A 21,147-nucleotide genomic window follows, 5' to 3' on the forward strand; every position below is an offset into this window, starting at 1 on the left:
AATTCTCAGAAGAGATTCTAATTTCCTATCATTTTCCACAAGCTTAAACTCACTGGAAACAGCGTTAAACAGCTTTACTAAGATTTTGAAAGAGTAAAGATTACGAATATTTATATCTCTGAACGGAAGACATTAACTAAGATAGTAACAACAGCTTGCCATATTTGATCATCCATGGTATCTGTGGATTTTAGACTTTATGTTATTTTCTTCAACTTAAAAATTGATGTATATTTTCAAGCATACTTGGCTTTCAAAAGAGCTTCAGCAACTTTTTTTTTAATGTAACCATATATATGTGTATGTTTATACACTTATACTGCAGATAATATCCAACAGATCTGAGCCACAAAGAGTGCAACAGTCAATACAAATCCCCCCACAGCAGACAAATTCAAACATAGAATGCAGTAACACAGAAGTCTTGCTGTGTGGACACCTTGGTGTCTTTTTCTAAATCAAAACGCACATCCACTGCTTAGCTGAAGAACTGACCTAAATCCAAGAGCTGTGAGCACACAGGTTTCCTAAATACTGGTGTGATGCTCTGTGCACTTCTGAAGGTAATCTGGGATAAATAAATTGAGGCAACATTACTGTAGGACAGCAAGACCAAAGTAATGCTCTCCAGTAATTCTCCAATGCTCACAACAACAGCAGCAAAATAATCAAGTTTTCTGACATGTATCAAAAAGAACATTAGAAGAACACACAGCTGCTCCTAGCATAGCTTTAATACTGGAAATCACTTTCTATATTGTTATACTTGATAAATAACAGTAAATATATTAGCTAGCATTCAAAAAACAGGAAACTTTTTAAAGTTCAGAACAAAAGCATATATAACGTTCACAAGATATTACTGTAAAGGACAAATTAAGAGCCCATTTGAATTAAACCAAAGTAGACAAAGGGGAAAGGTGTTTCATAAAATGAGGGAACAGTGCCAGCAGGGACAGCATTCATTTTCCCTATAAGCCAAAGTGCCATCACTGTTACAAACGATACAGAAATTATATCAGGAAAATAGTGTGTGACTTGAGCACACCAGCTGAACAGTTTGAGTTCCTGCTGCCTACATCCACTGTTTGACCCTCTGTATTGTGCATGAACCCTGGCCAGTCTGCAGTTCCAGTGGACACCAACCTCCTGCAGACCTTGGGTCACAACTACCAGCCTGGCCTACCTATAATGGATGTCCTACCAATTCTGCACATTCCTTATAAAAATTAATCCCCCCAGTCTGGAGAGATTGTGAGAAATACACCATTGCACAGAGTCAATTCAGGTGAGATACCTATGTTTATGAGGATTAGACTAAGGAAAAGGAAACCTGCAGCCTATCAGAGGTTATATTTCCATACTAATTTTATTTGAGGGTAACTGTGTGATTTTGCTTGTCATGACACACATAGCACAATCATCACAGATGTAGTACACTGGATACTGGTATTCACAGGCTCTCTCTGGCATTTTTATGTAGACTTTCATGAAAAGGGTACAAAAGAGGAGGTAAAAGCACAGCAAAACACACATGGGTAATATGTTAATTTTCTCATTTAGCCCCACCTATTCACCTCAGCCTTGATATGCATCAAGCCCCTTTTCTCTCTTCTATGCCCTTCTTGATGAGAGGCTGACAGCCACATTCTAGAGAGGTAGTTTTCTGCTTAGGGTAAATACTCACTAGGAACAGGCATTAGAATAGACATTATTTCACTTATTGCCCAAGAGAGCACTTAAGCTTATTTCTTGAATAGTGAAAGGCTAATATACTGCTTAAACACAACATTGATTACTGAGATGCTTTCCTTCACATATATTTTATGTTGTTACTTGTTTGGCAGTAAAACTTAAGTTCACATTTAGCAAGGCACTTAGGCCACATTTCATTAAAATATATATATATACCCCTGAGAAAAATGACTTCTGCTCTCTCCATATGAAAAATTTCTCTGCAATACCAAAAGATTGACAGAAGAAAAAATGAAGTACTGATCTAAAGGAATGGCAAGCTTGTACCAGAAAATGACAATCCACTTTAGACACTGCTGTTCTGCACAGGTAAATGTGTGCACCATTGGAGATGCATGGATGTCTTTGGATCTGTCATCAGCACAGAACTGTTCCATCATGGCAGGCTGCCACAATGTGTACACCACAAAATTTCCTACAGCATTGAACTGTGGGATTTCTGCAGAAGAAAAATTTTGGCCCTTCACAAATGCCATCAGGAAATCCAAAATTCAAGTGTAAAAAAATCTAAAATTCAAGCTCAACTGTAAGAAAAGGCTCTTGAAAATAGGGCACAGAAGAGGATAAACAGAACTGTAATAAGAAAACTGGATTTGTACACTTATTATTTTTATAAAAGATACACTACAAGCTCATATTGACCTGTAACACTGCAGTCTTCTTGTCCTTCATTTTTCTATTTATTCAAGCAAAGAATACTTCTCCAATACAGAGACCAAACACTGTTTTTGCACATCCACAGGGATAAAAGGAATAACTAGCATTACACTTTGACACATGGAACATATTACTTCATGAACACAAGTTCAGAAGTTCACACAAGGAATTTAACAGGGCTAGAATGTCTTAGGAATGCCTTGGAAAAGGCACAACATATTTGCATGCATCCTAACTGAATAAACCACTCAAGCAGTTTTATCTACCAGCTTTTCCTAGATTGCATGTTTATCAGTTGATTACCAAGTAACCAAGTTGCTTAGCAAAAGGAAAAAAAAAAAAAAGAAAAAGAAGCCAAAGAAAGCCAAGGGAAAACTTCTAACCTTGCTTCTGAAGAAGTATTGACAAACACTAAAACAGACCTGCTTTTATTGTTAGCTGCTTAAAAATAATATGTATCCTTTAACAACTACTTAAACAGAAGCAGGGATGGAAGAAACTAATCTATACTGATCTCACTTAGGATTTTTATCCAAATATGATTTAGGAGTCCACCTTGGATTGAGTGCAGTATTTAATACAGAACCATTTGACCAATCTACTGCAGGAAGACGGAATAATCCAGTAAATATTTCTCTCTCTAAGCATTAGTAGGATATTTGAAATATGCATATTTAAGCCTCATGACACTGAAGTTTCTAATAACAAATATAAGGCATAATTATATCTAAAGCTAAAATTAGTTTTTTACTTAAATCTTTGTCTTGCTTTCTACTTGCTAAGGTTCCAACAACAAGCCCTCTACCACTATATTTCTCTGGCAAACTTGTTCCATCTTACAGGGCTGGTTACTTTTTCAATTACCAAGGCAAAGAATTCACCTGCGTCCTAAAGTACAGCCAATGAATCTTTCTTATAATGGCTAAATATGAAAAGATTCACTTTTCATTTCACAATAAACTAGACATTTATGTCCTTGTCATGACTGCTTCCTGTGGAAAAAAAGAAAGGTGCTTCACAGGTCATGATGAAGAAGAACAAACCAGAAGAAAAAGTTTCTTTTCCCCATCTTCTTCATGATTCTTTCCTTTTTTTTTTCTTCTTTTTTTTTTTAATTTAATCCTTTTTTTCATGTCACTGACTTAACTTTACACACTTTAATGCAGCTGACAAATAAAAAATTTCTTGTGTAAAAAAATATTTCATAATCTCATGTGCTACTAAAATGTAAAAATCAACATGAAAACACATCTTATGTCAATGAATAATCATAATCACTGTCTTAGCTTACCTAAGAAAGACCTGTTTGAAGAGGCTCACAAATTGATCCAATTTCACAGCCTAAACAAGCTTTCTGGTGGGGCTTTTGGTTTTTATTTGTTTTAAGAAACACATCACTATAGTCCACTTAAAATAAGACACATCAAGCCAAAGAGTCTGAAAAATCAACAGGAATTTCTGTAGTAGTTGGCAGTAACCCACAGCCTAGCACACTGCCACTAATATTACCATTTAACTTTCTCAGACATGATTTGTTCACAGTTATATTTCACCATATTCACTAGAACTAGCCAATTGTGAATTGGTAGCCTAGAAAAATCCAAAGTATGACAGGTAAGAGCTGCGATCACTTCATTTAAATAAAATTCAAGCATCCCTCCATGTACACCTTTTGATTCATTAAAATAACCACCTTAATCTTTATGTGCACTAGGATCAGATCACCTGGTGGACATTGGGAATTCAAACTGGCATAAAAAACTCTGCAGACAGTGGCACCCTTTCCAGAGGTTCTCTGAGGGAAGTTTTAATTTGTGCTTGGGGCTTCATGGCAGCCCTACTAGCAAAGGTGCCTTGGGGACATGCTGAATTCATACTGCTGTGACATGCAGCCATGTGTGTGTGCAGAGGCCACACTAGTCACAGGTAACACAGATAAATCAAATGGTAGCATCCCCCCATCAGCTTTTCTATTATCTGCCCCAGTTTGTACAAATTTCCTCCAGCTTCCCCAACACCTCTTGCTTTGCTGTTCTTCCTTAAGATATGGGATGGGGATTTGTCAAAGTCAATGAGCACTTTATTACAGTGAGAGTGCTCAGTAATGAACAATTCAGCAATTTAATGAGATTCTGTAGATCTGTCTCCAGCCTGTCCATCAAGTTTCACGTCTATAAAGCACCCTGACACTAATCCTCTGGCATACCCAATCTTCACCCTGGGCTGAATATTAGATTCTTCCATGGTATATTGCATTACCACTATAACCTTAGCAAAAATGATGAACTTAACTACACTTGAGGCAATATAGCTGGTCTGATTTGATTTTCTTCTATTGGGTTGACTATGAGGGAATTACTTATTTACTAAGATAAAGCAAGAAACCAGTTTCTTATTGCCTTCTGAATGCCCAAATTGGTAAATATTTATATATGTCTTTTAATCCATTCTGGGAACCTGGAATATTTATAAATATATATTTATTCCTGGTTTTACAAACTGAATTAAAAAGATGCATGCACATTTTGCCTGCAGCAGAAACCTAGTTTAAAAAAATTCTTTGGAACAGCAGTAGTAACCTTTAGAGAGGCTATTATGATAACACTTAAATGGACAGTGTGGAATTTGTTGTCACTCAGAAAGCAGCATATTACCTATCTCTCCCCAGTATGACCCTGCAACAGAAACAGAGGCTTTGTCATATTTGCCTCATGAAGTGTTCATTGACTGGGGTGCACACAATTAAGAAAATTACTTCTGAGTCTGAGTCTTGCAAAACAGGACAGTTAGGATTTGAAAACTCCCACTTCCCAAACATCATTATAGCAGGTTTTGAGCGAGTATTAAGTTATACTTGTATGTATTCCCACAGAAACTCTTCTAGCAGAAGCATACCCAAGCATGTAGCTAGGGGATTCCACTGGCTCTGCAGAGAAATGATGATGAAACCCAATCAGCCAATCATCCATGCTCCATGCATAAACTTGTACATCAAAACTTGCTTCTGATAAAGGGAATATAGACTAGGACTCCAGAGTAGTGTGGTGTGCCTTAAAAACCTAAACCAAACACAACCCATCATCATGTGTAGTGTACTGCAGGTTCTGCTGTACAGGCATCCTCCAGGGACTAGGACAGGAAAAAGTCAAACTTCATTTCGGTATTTGCAGAAAATATCACCTTTGTAACACACTCTATAATGTAAAGACTTAAAAAATATGCCTGCTACATAACTGAAGGGTTATGTTACATCTTCATACTGGTTAACCTGACATTTTTATTTTTTAAAGAATAAATATTTTATTCTGCATGACATTATTCATCCACAGAACATAAAGCATCTCACTGATGAATATATACTTTACACTTTGAGAAATTGATAGCATCTAAAAGTAGTTATCTCCTTAGAATAATCCAAAAGATAAATAGATAATAAATAGGTAATAGGGGTTGAAAAATAAATCAGTTTTCTGAATCACAGTCTTCTCTGTTGGACCAATATAACCCACTTCCTAAAAGGAATGCACAGGTTTCTTTTAAGCAAGTTTCTTTCTACCTTGAAATACACTGAAATATTTTCCTCTCTAAAACATGACAGCAAAAACGAAACAGAAATATATCTTTGGGTAATCAATGTTACAGAGATTTCCTTCCACTCCATAGTGAATTTTTACAGACATTCGATGGGAACATTTCCAAGGACAAATTTTAGTTTAGTTTTTGTGTTTCTCTTAACAGGCTATGTGTTTTTCTCACATTAGGTTTTCTCCCAGCTCATGCACACTAAAGGTCACAACAAAATGCTTTTATCTTGTTAATACTTTATGGCTAGCAACTTGGTCCTTTTCTAGATCCAGCTTTTTAAAAGGAAGTGATCTCAGGCTTCGTACCACAAACCTTCCATCAAAACTTCCACTCATCTTGGAGCAGTGCTGCCTGTATGATGATTCTCTCATTTCCTTCAGGCAAAGTCAGCTGAGGTGGCCCAAACAATTTCAATGACTATTTAAGTTATGCAGCTAAATTTGTCTGAAGTGAATGAGAGAGACTGCAGAAGCAAGTTTGCCACCAAACTCATGGCACTAGCCTCATCAGTGGCAATTATAATTGAGCTGTATGCATCAGCCATCTCTTCCTATCAAAGAAGTTGGATCTGGAGGAAAATCTCTGTCTGTATTTAAGTAGCAGAAGTTAAACAGCATGACAAATTTCTCTCTCAAACAAAGTAATTGCATTAACACAACACAACATTTTTAGAATTTCGTTTAGAAATTTCCCTCAGTTGTTATTCACAGTTTTTGCTCAAGTGCTTATTCTCCCTCGAGATTGCTCCAGGGTTTCAAAACAACAGATTACTGCTATGGTTTATAGAGTGTCACACATTCTGGTTGTTCACCAATCCTCTTACCTGCCAGATTTGTTCTTCACTGAGTGAAGTGAGTCTATCGCTTTTAAAAACCTCTCGAAGAAGACAGTACGGGAGTGCCAGAACTTCTTCAGGATGACTCTTCAATAGCTCAGAGAGATGCTTTACTAAGAAGCCAATGACTGCATTTTCCAACAAAGTGAGGTTGAAAAGATCCGCAAGCTTGTACAGGTCCAAGTAATTAAAACTATTTAATTCCTAGATGGATGAAGCAAACAAAATACATGTCACAAAAATATCCCAAAGATGAAACAGAGAATATAAAAATCTACAGGTCTCAGATAATGAAAAAAGGTTATTCTTTTGGAGCTGTGGAGAAGGAAGGCAATATAACTTGAAGTTAATTAACACAGCCTCATTCAAAATGTATATGTGTTACCATTGCATATGCAAATATATATGATAGCACTAATTTATATTTCAACTCCTAAGGTTATTTATGCATAAAGTATCTGTAAGAAATATGGATTAGTACATAATATAATAAACCAGCATGATTTACACTGTATGACAAGAGCTGACAGGAGCTAACAAGTGGACTAAAAAAATGCATTTTTTAACTACAATGGTTTGTTATGAAGCAATTGTTTGTTCATTATTTACTGTTTTGATTGAACTAGAGCACCTGTGTAGCACAACTTTTTGTTCTATGAAACCTCACAAAATACAAGATGTTAAGCAACATTTTATTATGTATGAATTTTTCTTCATTGAACAAATGAACCCTTTTTTTTTCTCCAACCACTGTCATCAAAATATAGCGGATGTTGGCCTCTTACTCCTTCTCTCTCTCCTTCTAGCAGTTGAAAATGTGAGGAGATAAAAGCCATAGTAGCTCAAGGCAGAAAGCTTTGCCCATCCAGCTAACAGATGACCAGTATTTATGGGCTAATGTTTTCAGCTTGGCATCCTTCATAAATTAGTACTTAGACAACTAACTACTGCTGTTCTAGACCACACTGCTCCCTTCAGGAAACAGCCCAAGAATTCACCTCCATTAGACAAAAGCACCCAGGGCACCTGGGAAATAATAATCATGTTTACCCATTTTCTCTGTTCTTGCTGCATGCTCACACCTCTCCTCCCCTCTCCTCCGCAATCCCGGTTCTCATCTTCCAATTTAGCGCATTGCTCCCTATCAGCCGCCTTCCCCTTGACCAGCCCCATGTGTGAGAATGACAAGGAGCCTCGTCAGTCTCACTTTGCTGGTGAGTTAACACAGGGACTGGAGCAAGGAAGAGAAACAGACTAAATTAAGTCAATTTCACTTTCACTGCTCTGCTGGATGGAATGGCAGCACCAAATGAAACTGACAAGAAATCTTGTAAATGTCAAATGAGCTGCACGGCTGGCAGATAGAGCAGAGCAACAGGGAAGATGGGAAAGTGCGAAGAGGGGTTTTTTTGGAATGTTTTATGGACTACATCTTGAACGTGTGAATTGGGTGCCTGTCCCGATGACTGTGGAGCTGTTTATGCATATGTAATGGAGAGTGGAGAAAGAATTTTTTAACCTGCTTAGAGGAGTCAGTACTGGAGGAAATGGAACCAAATTCCTGTGGAGGTTCCTTCTTGTTACATAATCTCCCAGTCTGAACAGTTCACCTTTCCCAGCAGAGTTGTACACTAAAGATAAATCTTACTCATTATCTACTTAGACTTCTGCATAAGAGCTTCCCATGGCTTTCTTGGACGAACTAAGATCTTTACATTGTCAGAACAAGCACTAACAGCCATCATCCCAAAAGCCACAGCTATCCTAGTGTCAGCCCCTCCTCACATTAACACAGAGGAGATAAGAATAAATCTGCAGTTGCAGAAAGAAAGATAAAAGAATGAATTCTACGTGAAAAGTATCTGGTCTGTGTGCTTGCTTGGTGATTTAGTATCTTCAGATCACAGATGGCACCTCACAACCCCACTCCTGTGATGGCCATGCAATGGTGACAACAACACACAGGAGTCTAATCCAAGCAAACAACACAGTATTTGACAAGCAGCAACCACAGTTTATTGTCTCTGGCTCAGAAAACTATCTCTTCAAAGAACTCACTGATTGAATAAATCCCAAATGTCAGAAAGAAATTTAGAAGAGCTCAGAGTGTATTTATTGAGCTCTTTTGTGGTCAATGGCTATGTCTAGGGACATAAATAAATAAATAAATAAATAATCAAGCTCTGTGAGCTGAAGATCAACAGTCCCACTAAATGTTGGTTGAGAAGGAGAGGTGGCTTTTAGCAGACTTCAGAGGAGGAAAATACTGGAGATAACATAACAGGATCCTTATTAGAGAGAATCAGTAATGAGACACACAAATGCAATCTACCCCTGAAAAATCTTCACATTTTCAGTGAAATCTGAAAGACATTGGTAAGCCTTCATTTTAGGTATAGATATTTTTCATGAGCTCCAAACTCCCCTATCCTCTCAAATCAGAAGAAATCAAAGTTGTTTTTATGGAAGCTGTCTTACAGTTGAAGAGGCCAAATATACTTATGGATGTATAATTAAATTTCACCAGTTATTTATACTACATGTAGTGACTTATTTCAGATGCTTGTTTATGTATGTGGGTTGTTTTGGGTTTTATTTTTTGGGGGGGGGGGGGTTATGTGTTAACTTATTTTCATTGCTAAGTTTCAGATGATTTTGATGCTTCCTAACATAATGTTAGTTACCTGCTGAACTTACAGTCTACTTGTCAATGAATACTGAAAGTGTGTTTTGTTAAAACTGGCCTTGGCCTGGAATCAGTAATGTTAATTTCTGATTTTTTAAGGTTAGAGTTGATCTACAGGTTTGTATTTCACAGAAGAAGAGGTACATATTTCATTAGGTTTTACAAATGAAAATCAGGTTTATACAGTACTATACACTACTGCCTCAGTTATGATCCTAGAAGGCAAAAATGTCACATCAAGACTGCTCCATATATACCCTAGATCACGAACTTTGCTCTTACAAGTGGTAAAATTTTCAAAAACAGTCTAAAATTAAGTATATAAAATTAGTTGCAAGAAAAATGCACCTTATCTTCTAGCTTTAAAAAAGTCCCCCAGAAATGATCAAAGCAATCACTGTCAGCTCAATCTGATTTGAATAAACTTTTCACGCTAAAACCTTTATTGAATTAAAAACTTTGGTAAATGGTGAAATAGGTTACTAAACAGGAAATTTAGGTGTGTTCATGAGTAAGAGTACTGGCAGTCTCTGCTTTCCACAGATTTTATTATATTGCATTAACTGAGCAACTACAAAATTTTGAAGTAGTATGGGACTTTCTTGTGGTACTGTACTGCAGTACATGTTCTTTGAAAACAGGCATTACAAACCAGGCTTATGTAAATTTTTGAAACTTTTAACCCCTTTTTCATAAACTTTTATGTATATGCCACTTATCTTTTTTTGAACTGAAGGATGAAATATGGGCACAAGCAGAACTGTCACTAAGAGCTGAAGGTAGTGATCCTATCTCTTCTAATATGATGTATGTTACACTGCTGAAACACATTCAGGCTAAGAAAATATGTATAAAATTACAGGTACAGCACTTAAAACTAAGTTTAAATAGTTCTGAAATCTCACAGTGAACTCAAACCAATTTAGTAAGTTGTTCAAATTATTTATCAGCGTCTACTTCTAAAATAAGAAACCACCTTAGATGCCATGCATTCTACTTAGTGTGCATCCCCCCACTGAAGCAAGGGAATCTATTATTCCTCACTAAGGGTCTTCTGATTCAGTAGTATCAACCTTTAGATGCCAAACCAATTCAACAATGAGCTGACATTTAAAAGCCTCATAAAAGAAAATATCTTCTACAAACAAACAATCTGAAAGATGACAATATTAAATATTCAAAATAAATGATGTGACAGTGTGAATATTTTGATACAGAGGTGTTTTTCAGTATAGAGATATGCTAAATTGTCAAACAGGAAAAATAGATATAAACATTGTGTTTAAGTTGCTTCCAAAACCATCTTTATTCGTTCGTACTTTAAAGAATAATTGCCTTGCACAAGCCACAGAAAAGGATGTAACAGATTGATAAATTAGAGTTAATCATAACCAAGTACACAGCAGACTACAATATACCTCTATTCCTGTGCTCTATGTTATAAATAGCAGAAAAAGCACAAGGAGAACTAAGGGGAAAGAATGCATTTCTTTATGACCTTATTTGAAAGATAAACTCCTTGGGGAAATACAATTTATTCAGATTATCAAGACCCTGCTGTGCAAATCTACAGTCTGGGAGCACACTACGGAGATCAAACAATATTTACTTTATTCTGTTGGGTATAAAAGCTTTTAATGAATGCATAATTAAAACAGCAAAAGTATATACAGCTTTAGAATTCCACTGCCAAGCCAAGCCATTAATATCCAAAGTACCGTAACCAGTTGTAACTCCACCTGCTTCCTAGATTACAATACTGTTATAAATCAAGGTATTAAATGACTAGCCCTGCTGCTGTAGCAGGGAAGAGTTGCATGGTGACACTATTCCCCCCTTTTCTAAAAGGGGTTCAGCCTCTTTAAAGCAAAAAAAAAAACCAAGCCCAAGTGTGAGGTCTCTGAGAGAGGGACATAGCTATTCAAAATCCTTAAGCAGCACAGGTCTTGACCCTACACCTCCAGGTTCTCTGCCACATTAAATACTATGAACCAGCTGCACCATTCAGAAAAAATCCTTGACAAAAATCATAGCAAAGATGGGCCCTAAATAGATCAGGGATAGTAACAAAATGAAAAATAGTAATGACAAAAAAAGGGATCAACACAATTTTAAGATAAAAGAAAATCAGCTCTGCTGGGTCTAGCTCTTTCTTTGTATATCAAAGGTTCTGGTTTTGCAAAACCTCACACATTTACTTAAGAGCTAACAGATCAGGCACATTCTCAACAGCACAGCAACAGACACAAACATTTCATAATAAGCATAAGCACAAAAAGTATATTTTAGATCTTATTTGAAATTTGCCTCTGTTAAGCACCAAAGTCATCCAGTTGAGTCATTAAAAGCATTTTTCTGAAGCCTGGTCACAGTGGAACAGCTGGATCAGAATTTTTCAATGTACTAAACTGATTACTCTTATTATGAAATAAGTGCAGGCTGCAGATGTGTTTATAGACAAAGTAAAAGATGGCTTTAAGTGACTTGTTTTATACAATTAATTTTTCTGATAGATCACTGCTTTCTCACCACTTCCTGTCATTCTTGCATTTGTTTTCTCCTTTGAGCAAGAAAAGGTAATTTGCATCCTTGCTGCTATTTCAAAGTAGGTCTAGAGCTAAGTAAAAGACCAACAATATCGAAACATTTCAGCCATATTATTTTTCCTATACCCTATGAGAATTCATTTCCCTTCTCACTACTTGTTTCTCTATATCTGCTCAGTTTTCAGGTTTAATCCTGCTGGCTGCTGCTAGTGAGAATCCTCTCTGAAGGCACAGAGGAGGCCTGTGAGCTTCACAAGCACAGAGGAAAGACATGACATTCTCAGATTGCTCATGTGATGACACAAATGTGTGGTATTCAAAAAAAAGGAAGTGAAGCATGCCATATGTAAAACTAAAAAAAGAAAACATTTTCTAGAAGCTCAGTTTGATCTATATTATTAAATAGTACAAATATCTTCAACTGCAAATCCAATTAAATATTTTAGGTGACACTGATTATATATAACTTTTATAATCGGCATATACAATTATGTGTATCATGGAAAGAAATAAAATAATGGAATATTAAGACTACACAGTTAATTTTCATACTACCAGTGGAAGAACTAAGGTAAGATTCTGCAGAGGTTTCAACAGCTGCTTTCCCTTGGTTATCAGATGCTGCAATAAGAATTTTTAAAATTATTTTAAGTGTCCCTGGCATAGGAACCCCCTACATGAAAAGTTTCACATCTTACCAGTTCCTCCTGGCAATATAAATGTAGCAATATATTGTATTTAGCAAATAAAAGTACAAGGATGAAGGAACATGGGGATCTTCTAACCCTTGACCTGGCACTTTTCTATCATTTCACACAGTAGAAACACAAAGCAAGGATTTGATGAGATTTATCAACATTTACCATTTTTGCCAATTATAGGAGCTTGCCTTTTCTTCAAAAATGTTGTGAGGAATAACATTTCTCATACACATTCATATATCCTTTACTCCAGCAGAAGTCACAGAATATAGTCTCTACAGATGATTTATCATTTTATATTTTTGCTAGCTCTTTGGAATTGCTACATTGTAAGAGGAAAGCTGAAAACTACTTGGCTAATGCATCAACAAGCAGTAATTTTTTATGGTGAGTGTTCTCATTTTTTTGGTTTTGTTGCTAATATTGACAAATCCAGAAAGTGTTGTCCCTTAGAAACCCAAAGCTTACAGGAGTAGCAGCCAAAATAAAAAATTACAAACCAGAAGAAGAAAAAAAAATAGGACTGTATGATACTATTACTTTTTTTTTTTTTGTTACAGGCTTCTATTTAAGGCCATGAGAGTACAGAAGTGGGAGTCTATTCCTCTACTATGCCACAAACTCATTAAAACATCTTCAGCATAAATTAAGAAAGATCTATCTTGTTCCCAACTAGTATTACAAGAAGGCTCAGCTGATTTTGAGACTTCATCTCTTAATTTCATTTCATTTACTCAAGCACTTTATATACCTTTGTTTCTGTGCCAAAATGATCTTTTAGATTTAACAGCACAATGTTTCTCCCCTGATCCTCCCTCCCTCAGTATTAAATCCTTTGATATATTTACAGAAAACAATGATATTCCTCCTCAGCCCTCATTTTACTAGACTAAATAAGAAAAGGTCCAATCTCCTCATCTACAGTAGGTCTTCCTGATCATCTTAGCTCACCTTTTCTACACCTCACAGTTTTGATTTCACTTACTCTTCTATATGGACAAACTCTTCCCAGTACTCCTGATTTTTCAGCAGTACCTTGTAAAATAGCATTAATGCTTCCTTAGCTTTATAAATTAACTTGTATGAAAGTCAAAATGCCTTTTTCTTGATGCCATGACACTACTAGCTCTTAGTAGCTCATATGATTTAATACATGAAAAGTCTGTGAACTTGGTCCTCAAGTGAGACACAGAAGCAGCCACTCAGAAAGAGCCACTCTGGCAGGCAAGACAAAAATAATGCAACATATTACAAATGGAAATTATGATTAGATTCTACTGAGGACGCTCAGAAAATATTTTCCAATCACTTCTTTAATTGCATTGTGTCTTTGATTAACTGATCTTGTAATTGTCCCATTCCATACCAGTTACTGGGGAGAAATTATTTCACTGATTTTTAAAACTTGTTTCAAATTGTATCTGGATCAATGGGCTGAGGCCAACAGTATGAGATTCAACAAGGCCAAGTCCTGCACTTTGGCCACACCAACCCCATGCACCACTACAGGCTGGGGGCTGCAAAACTGTGCAGTGGAAAAGGACCTGGAAGTGCTGCTCAACAGCAGCTGAACATGAGCCAGCACTGCCCAGGTGGCCAAGAAGGTGAGTGGCATCCTGGCCTGGATAAAGAATTGTGTGGCCAGCAGGGCTGGGGCAATGTCCCTCTGTTCTCAGCACTGGTGAGGACACAGCTCGAGGGGTGCGTCCAGTTCTGAGCCCCTCACAAGAAAGATATTGAGGGGCTGGAGAGAGTCCAAAGAGGGGCAACAGAGCTGATGAAGGGTGTAGAGAGTGACTGATAGGAAGAGTGGTTGAGAGAGCTGGGGGTGTTTAGCCTGGAGAAAAGGAGGCTTGGGGGTGACTTTCTACATTGGGGGTCACTTTCTACAACTGCCTGAAAGGAGGGTGTTGCCAGGTGGAGGTTGGTCTCTTCTCCCAGTGACAGGAGAAGAAATTTCCTCAAGCTGCAGCAGGAGAGGTTCAGGTTGGACACCTGGAAGAATTTTTTCATTGAAAGCACTGGAACAGACTGCCCCGGGAAGTGGTGGAGTCATCTTCTCTGGAAGTGTTCAAGAAACAACTGGACATGGCACTTAGTGCAATGGTTAATTGACATGATGGTGTTTGGTCAAAGGTCAGTATTTTCCAACCTTAATGATTTTATGATTCTGTTCTGTGAAAAGTAGGTAAGTAAATCCTCCTTAATACACTGAAAACCAAAGTAAGTCTTAAAACAGTATTAAGTATGAAAACTTTTAGACATAGAAAATAGAAAAAGAAAAATTGTTTCTAATTCACAGTACATTAAAGTGCAATTTTTACTCTTAATTCATATCTCCATTACCAGCATGGAGGACAGATAGAGATGGAAAAAAAATGAAAAATCAACATTCCTGATATATCTGTTAATAGAGGTATTAGTGTACCTGACAGTTTCCCTCTCCAATGCCTTTTTAAAAATAACTTGCTATTTTGCCAACATTTAATAAGTTAGGCTGAAGTTTTCCAGCTTCAAGATGAATCACTTGAAACCTCTTGAAAACATCCCTAAAAGCATATTATACATTATTAAGGATGAGGCTGACAGGAAAAGACCATTGCTCTTCCATATTAAAAATATTCAGAATGGAAATAGATCATAGGAGCTGCCAACCCTGTGAACAACTTCTACTGACACCCCTCATTAAGCCTCTAGAAAAATAATTTGGATATGCTCAGTAACACCTTGTTTGAACTTTTCAGTCCAAAATCCCATCACATTTTTAGAAAAGGGTAACTATAGTGAGCTGGTCATCTAATAACATCAGAGAATTAAACAAATTGCCTAAAATATGTGGCATAACAGGTTATTTAACACAGATCAATTCAAGTCTCAGAAATGTTTGCAAAAGAACTCAAAGCAACAAAGCTTCCTTAGACTTTTAAGGCAGTATTTGATACTCCATGTGCTGAAACGCTGAATCCAGTGCAGGATAACTCAATAATGAGTATAACTTTGATAGACAAAAGTCCTCAAGGAATCCATTTTGATCCAATACTGTTAACAGTTTAATTGAAGCAGTGAATGATAAGTTTGGTCTGCAGAGTCTGCAGAAGACTCTTCAAAGACAACATGAGTATCGTTAGGCTATCTGGGAACCAGTAACATAATATAGAAAATATACCAGGCTCTATTTGGAACAACACTGACAAGCCATCAGGAGGCACTAAGAAGCAGTCATAAATAGTAACATCAGTTCTCAGAACAGTGCTGTGGAAAAAAAGAAAAGAAAAAAGCTCATGTCATAAAATGCACACCTAGTTCTGCACAATAAAAGAAACAAGCCCTCTTGCTGCTTCAATATTACATTTTAAATCTAATCTTCAATTATTGGTCCCAGTTCTGAAGTCCAAACTTTAGGGATACTTAAAACCTACAGGTTGGAAAACCAACCTTGCAAGATTTCAGGTGCTCAACTTAGTTTTTTAAAGAAAGACTCCTGGAGGATTTGATCTTGAGCAAAGATATTTATAACACAGAGAAAATAAATGAAAGGAAAAATAGCACTGACTAAATTTTCAGAAAATAGTTTCTGGTGCATGAATGTAGGATCAGAGCTTCCCTGGACAAGGAACTAGAAAGTACAGGACTGTTTGCATTGGCTTCATGGGATTATGTACATTTGGCAGCTCTGCATTAACAAAAAATGACTGCAATAAAACTAGTTCTTTTGACAACTGTCTGTACAGGTAAAGAAGGAAATATTTGTGCAATTTGACTGCTGGGGTTATAATGGTTTCTCATTCCTTTCAAAAGCAAGGGACTTGTTGCAGCTGCAGGAAGATATGAGAGTACTCAGCAGTTAAAAGAACCTGACTGTAAGTATGTGAATGATAAAAAGGCAACATTTCCATTTTATTTGGAAAACTGTTATTTGTTCAGGTATCCCTGTGCTCCTGCAATATCTGACCTCAGCTCAAAAATCACTAAGAACTTTATTTTTGTTGCTCATAGCACTAAACCAAGGCAAATTCTCATTTTACAGAGGAGAAAAGGAGAAGCAGACAAATAATTTAAAAAGATTTCCCATGATGCAGAATATACAAAGAAGAGAACCTCAAATGCCTGGAACCTACTCCAGTGCTCTAGTAGCTAGATAATTCCTGTCTTTACCAACTTTAACAGAATTTTAACTTACATATACCGTTCAATATATTAGCAAAATGTCTGCAATGTGTATTGTATAGGCATTATACCCCCAGTAAAAAAAACCAACTCTCTACAACTCTCTTTCCCCAGATTTATTCAGTGAAAAGAACATCTCTTTTTTCCCACAACTAGGAGCTGTGTTATTAGTAGGATTACAATGTATTAATCAAAAGTGATTTCAGGAGATATACAGCATTAAAAGGGATAGTGGTAGACCATAAATAGACTGAAAAGAAAAAAGAATGAGAAAAATCTGGAAGAATCACTGAATTTAAAAAAAATCTGGACATGTGAAGATCAAGAGGAGTTTGCTTGTATTTCACAAAATCACAGCATTAGCATTAGGTTGGAAAAGGCCTTTGAGGTCATCAAGTCCAACCTATGAACTAACACCACCCTGTCAACTAGATCAAGACACTAAGTGCCACATCCAGACTTTTATTAACACTTCAAGGGACAGTGACTCCACCACCTCCCTGGGCAGCCCATTCCAACAGCAAATCTCTTTTCCTATGAAGCATTGTTTCCTAATGTCTTGCCTAATCTTCCTCTGGCACAATTAAGACTGTGTCCTCTTGTCCTGTTGCTGGTTGCCTGTGAGCAGAGATGGACCCCCAGCAGGCTACAACCTCCTTTCAGGTAGTTGTAGAGTGTGATAAGGTGTCCCCTAAGCCTCCTTTTTTTTCCAGGCTAAGCACATTTTAAGCATTATTGACTAGGGGTTTACCTGTCATTCTTTTAGTCAGAAATTATTTAAAGTCTGACTTTCAAAAGTAGAAAACCTGGAAAGGGTGAAGGCCAAATGTGAAAAATGGGCTTTGACTCAATATCCAGTTTGATTTCCTACATCTGACCTTCAGTAGTGCTAAACAAGTCACAATTGTGCATGTTCACACTGCTGAAGGTGCCAAGCACCAGCAGGAATGCCTGAGCCTTCAAAGATCATGATGACTCTGGTCCATTTGTTTCTAGCAGTTCTTACCAAGAATAAAAAATAATTCTATCAGTCGCTTTCAAATCTCAAACAGCTTACAGTCAGAATCTCTTGTTTAGCATAAAGCCTTTTTTTTTCCACAGAGAAGATAAGAACATTTAATCAATGCACCTTACATTTAACACAACCAAATGACAAAATTCTCACTGACTTCAAGATTTCACTTTAAAGACACCACCTTTATAAGCTGAACAACTCATTGTAGGCTCAGTTTTTAAGTGTTCACAACTACAGATACGTGCCAGGACTTCAATCCTGTGGTGTTTGAAAGGCACCTCTCCAGCATTTCCCTTTAAACATAATAGAATCAAGCAAAGCAACGCTCTGCAGAGAAGGACCTGGGAGTCCTGGCGGACTGTAAGCTGTCCATGAGCCAGCAGTGCGTCCTGGTGGCCAAAAAGGCCAGCGGTGTCCTGGGGTACTTTAGGAAGACCATTGTCAGCAGGTCAAGAGAGGTGATCTTATCCCTCTACTCTGCCCTGGTGGGGCCACATCTGGAGAGCTGTGTCTTGGGCTCCTCAGAGAGAGAGAGAGACATGGAGCTCCTGGAGCAGGCCCAGAAAAGGGCTACAAAGATGTTTAGGGGACTGAAGCATCTCTATTATGAGGAAAGGCTGAGGGAATTGGGCCTGTTCAGCCTAAAGAAGAGATGATTGAGAGGGGACCTCAACAACACATCTGAAGGGATAGTGCCAAGAGAATGGAGCCAGGCTCTTCTGGTGGTGCCAAGCAATAGGACAAAAGGCAACAGACACAAACTGATTCACAGGAAGTTCCACCTGAAGGGGAGGAAAAATTTCTGTACTGTGCAGGTGACTGAGCACTGGAACAGGTTGCTCAGAAAGGTTGCGGAGTCTCCATCACTGGAAATATTTGAGAATTGTCTGCACACAATCCTGTGCCCTGTGCTGCAGGATGACCAAGCTTGAGCAGGAAGGCTGGACCAGACAACCCACATTACCTTCCAACCTGACCCATTCTGTAACACTCTTTCACAGAACCTTAGAAGGGCATTTATAAATAAGACATAGCTGAGTTGCTTCAAAAAGAATGTACTTCTGCAGAAAAGTCACTGCTTTCAAAAATTAACTACAGCTTACCAAAGAAGTTTTTAGCCAATGATTGTTCCATGCAATGTTATAAAAGTTGGTCCTTTTCAAATAGGAATTTCAGTAAGAAACATTGCTAAAACATTCAAATTTAAAAGATTTCAACCACACTTATAAGCAAAACCCTACCAACAGCTTATAAAAGGTTACATATGTCTAATACTGTTTGTTTTCTCCCACCTCAAAATATTAATATATTGATCATTTTTGCTACTTGCTTTGCTCCTTTTCAAGAATTTTTTTAACCTGTTTAACAAGTTTTGGTCCAGGGCTGAATGGTGCAATGTGAGTCCAGAACTTGATTAGGAATACATGGAAGTTAAGACTCACAATAGTACCTAGGAAAGTCAAATAATTTCAAGTGTTTGGTTACAGTAAACTTTCAATAGTAGTCTTGGGGGTCCTGGACATCATCATTGCATACATGTACTTCCTACATGCTTCAGTTCCCCACAAAGATGGTAATGCTTCAAATATGAGTAAAAATACTGAGAGGCAGGCAAACCCAAATACAAATACATATAAACATGATTTGGGGCGTGGTGTTTTACAGTAGGCCTGTCCCCCTGGTGTTTTTCATGTCCACAACATTCCAAGTCAGTTGGATTTCCAATCCTAGTGACCACTGGCAACTGAACATACCTGAGGTTATTACAATACTTTCCCATGATAATCAGGTGTGCTGAGATGCCATGGAAGCTCAAGGCCCTTTACTTACATAATTAGAATAGACAGTGCTTCCAATTATCAAGGAGAAAACATTCTACAAGGAAGAAAGAATTCTATGTGTTACCAGTTCAGTTCCTACTGAACTCTAAATAAAAGTCCTGGTTCAAGATCTAATACTGCTTATACAGCTAGACACACTCTGTGACAGAAATCACAAATTCCATAAAACTGATTAAACAGATGGGAAATTTAGCAAAAATTTCCTCCAAATTAGTAAACAGATGTTTTGAATATATTACACAAGAAAACAGGTGAATGAAGTTACGGGCATTTCTGATGTTTTTCATGTTTGAAATAACACATTCACGGGATGTTATTGATGGTTTATAAAGTTGATGCCACTAATCTTTAGGCGTGGATCTTTAATTTTTAGAATTTGTGAGAAGAATGAGGACAATTTATAACTTTTAAAGCTCTGATCATACTGGCTGAAGATTCAGTAAGTCATTACAGCATGTATACATTTATATTCATTCTGGTTTCAAGGCCTATTCAATATCTTGGACCAGAAGGGTCTCTTTATTCTAAATGGAGTCAGTCTACATCACTAATCTAAAGCAAAATACAAATTCTACTAATGCACTTGTGCAAACAAAATACCATAAATGATGGAATGTGTTAAAATGCTGCTTCATCTACTGCTGCTACAAGATCTACTGGAAAACATCAACAGCCTTATATGGAACTTGTTTCTTTCTTTGTGGTCCCCTATAAGCACAAATAGTTTAACAGTATTTAACAGTAATTAAAAAGAGATGATAATCTGGAATACTTCCATTTCTAAAGCTACTTATACATAATGTGGGCTTAGGTTATTTTCCTTATAAACCCTTCTTCTTAACTAGCACAATTAGTTGAGTATGTTGTCAGCAGTTCAGGTAGATGGATCACATAGTAGCAATTAAGCCATCAGAAAAACATAAGAAATGGTGGGTCAGGGTATCAACTGCCAAATACATAGGTTTGTATCAAGTTCAGATTTCTTATGTCTTTAATGAGAGATAGTCTACAAAAAAGACTTAAAATGCAAATACTGCATAATTGGAGAATGTATCAACTTGGATCTTCATTACTTCTGTCCTTTTTCACCATTAAATAAACACGGTTTTGAAAGTCTCTTCTATTAAACTGACTGAAAACTTAAAATTAAATTGACAAGGTCTTTTAGACATCTTTTAAAGATAGAGCAGACTGAATCATGCACTATTTTCCTTAGCCTAATATTTCAGGTGCTAAGTTGCCTCCTAAAATTCCATGAAATAATACATTTTCTCATTCATTTTCTTAAGAAAGGTTTTGCTATTTCATTTAGAATTTGAAAGTGACTCCCATGAAAATAATAATAGTGTACCTAAAAAT

The 21,147-nt window shown here is 37.0% G+C and overlaps 1 protein-coding gene across 3 annotated transcripts in view; it reads right to left on the reverse strand.

Annotated features, from left to right (window-relative positions):
- The window catches only part of KLHL32 (kelch like family member 32), a 123,122-nt gene that overhangs the window by 32,543 nt on the left and 69,432 nt on the right, over positions 1-21,147 (reverse strand). For all 3 annotated transcript variants that reach the window (XM_077174730.1, XM_077174732.1, XM_077174731.1), the window contains exon 6: positions 6,821-7,036. In XM_077174730.1, coding sequence (XP_077030845.1) covers positions 6,821-7,036 — 216 coding nt within the window. The remainder of the gene's footprint in view (positions 1-6,820; positions 7,037-21,147) is intronic.

This window comes from Agelaius phoeniceus, chromosome 3 (assembly GCF_051311805.1).
Source record: "Agelaius phoeniceus isolate bAgePho1 chromosome 3, bAgePho1.hap1, whole genome shotgun sequence".
In the NCBI taxonomy this organism is placed as follows: domain Eukaryota; kingdom Metazoa; phylum Chordata; class Aves; order Passeriformes; family Icteridae; genus Agelaius; species Agelaius phoeniceus.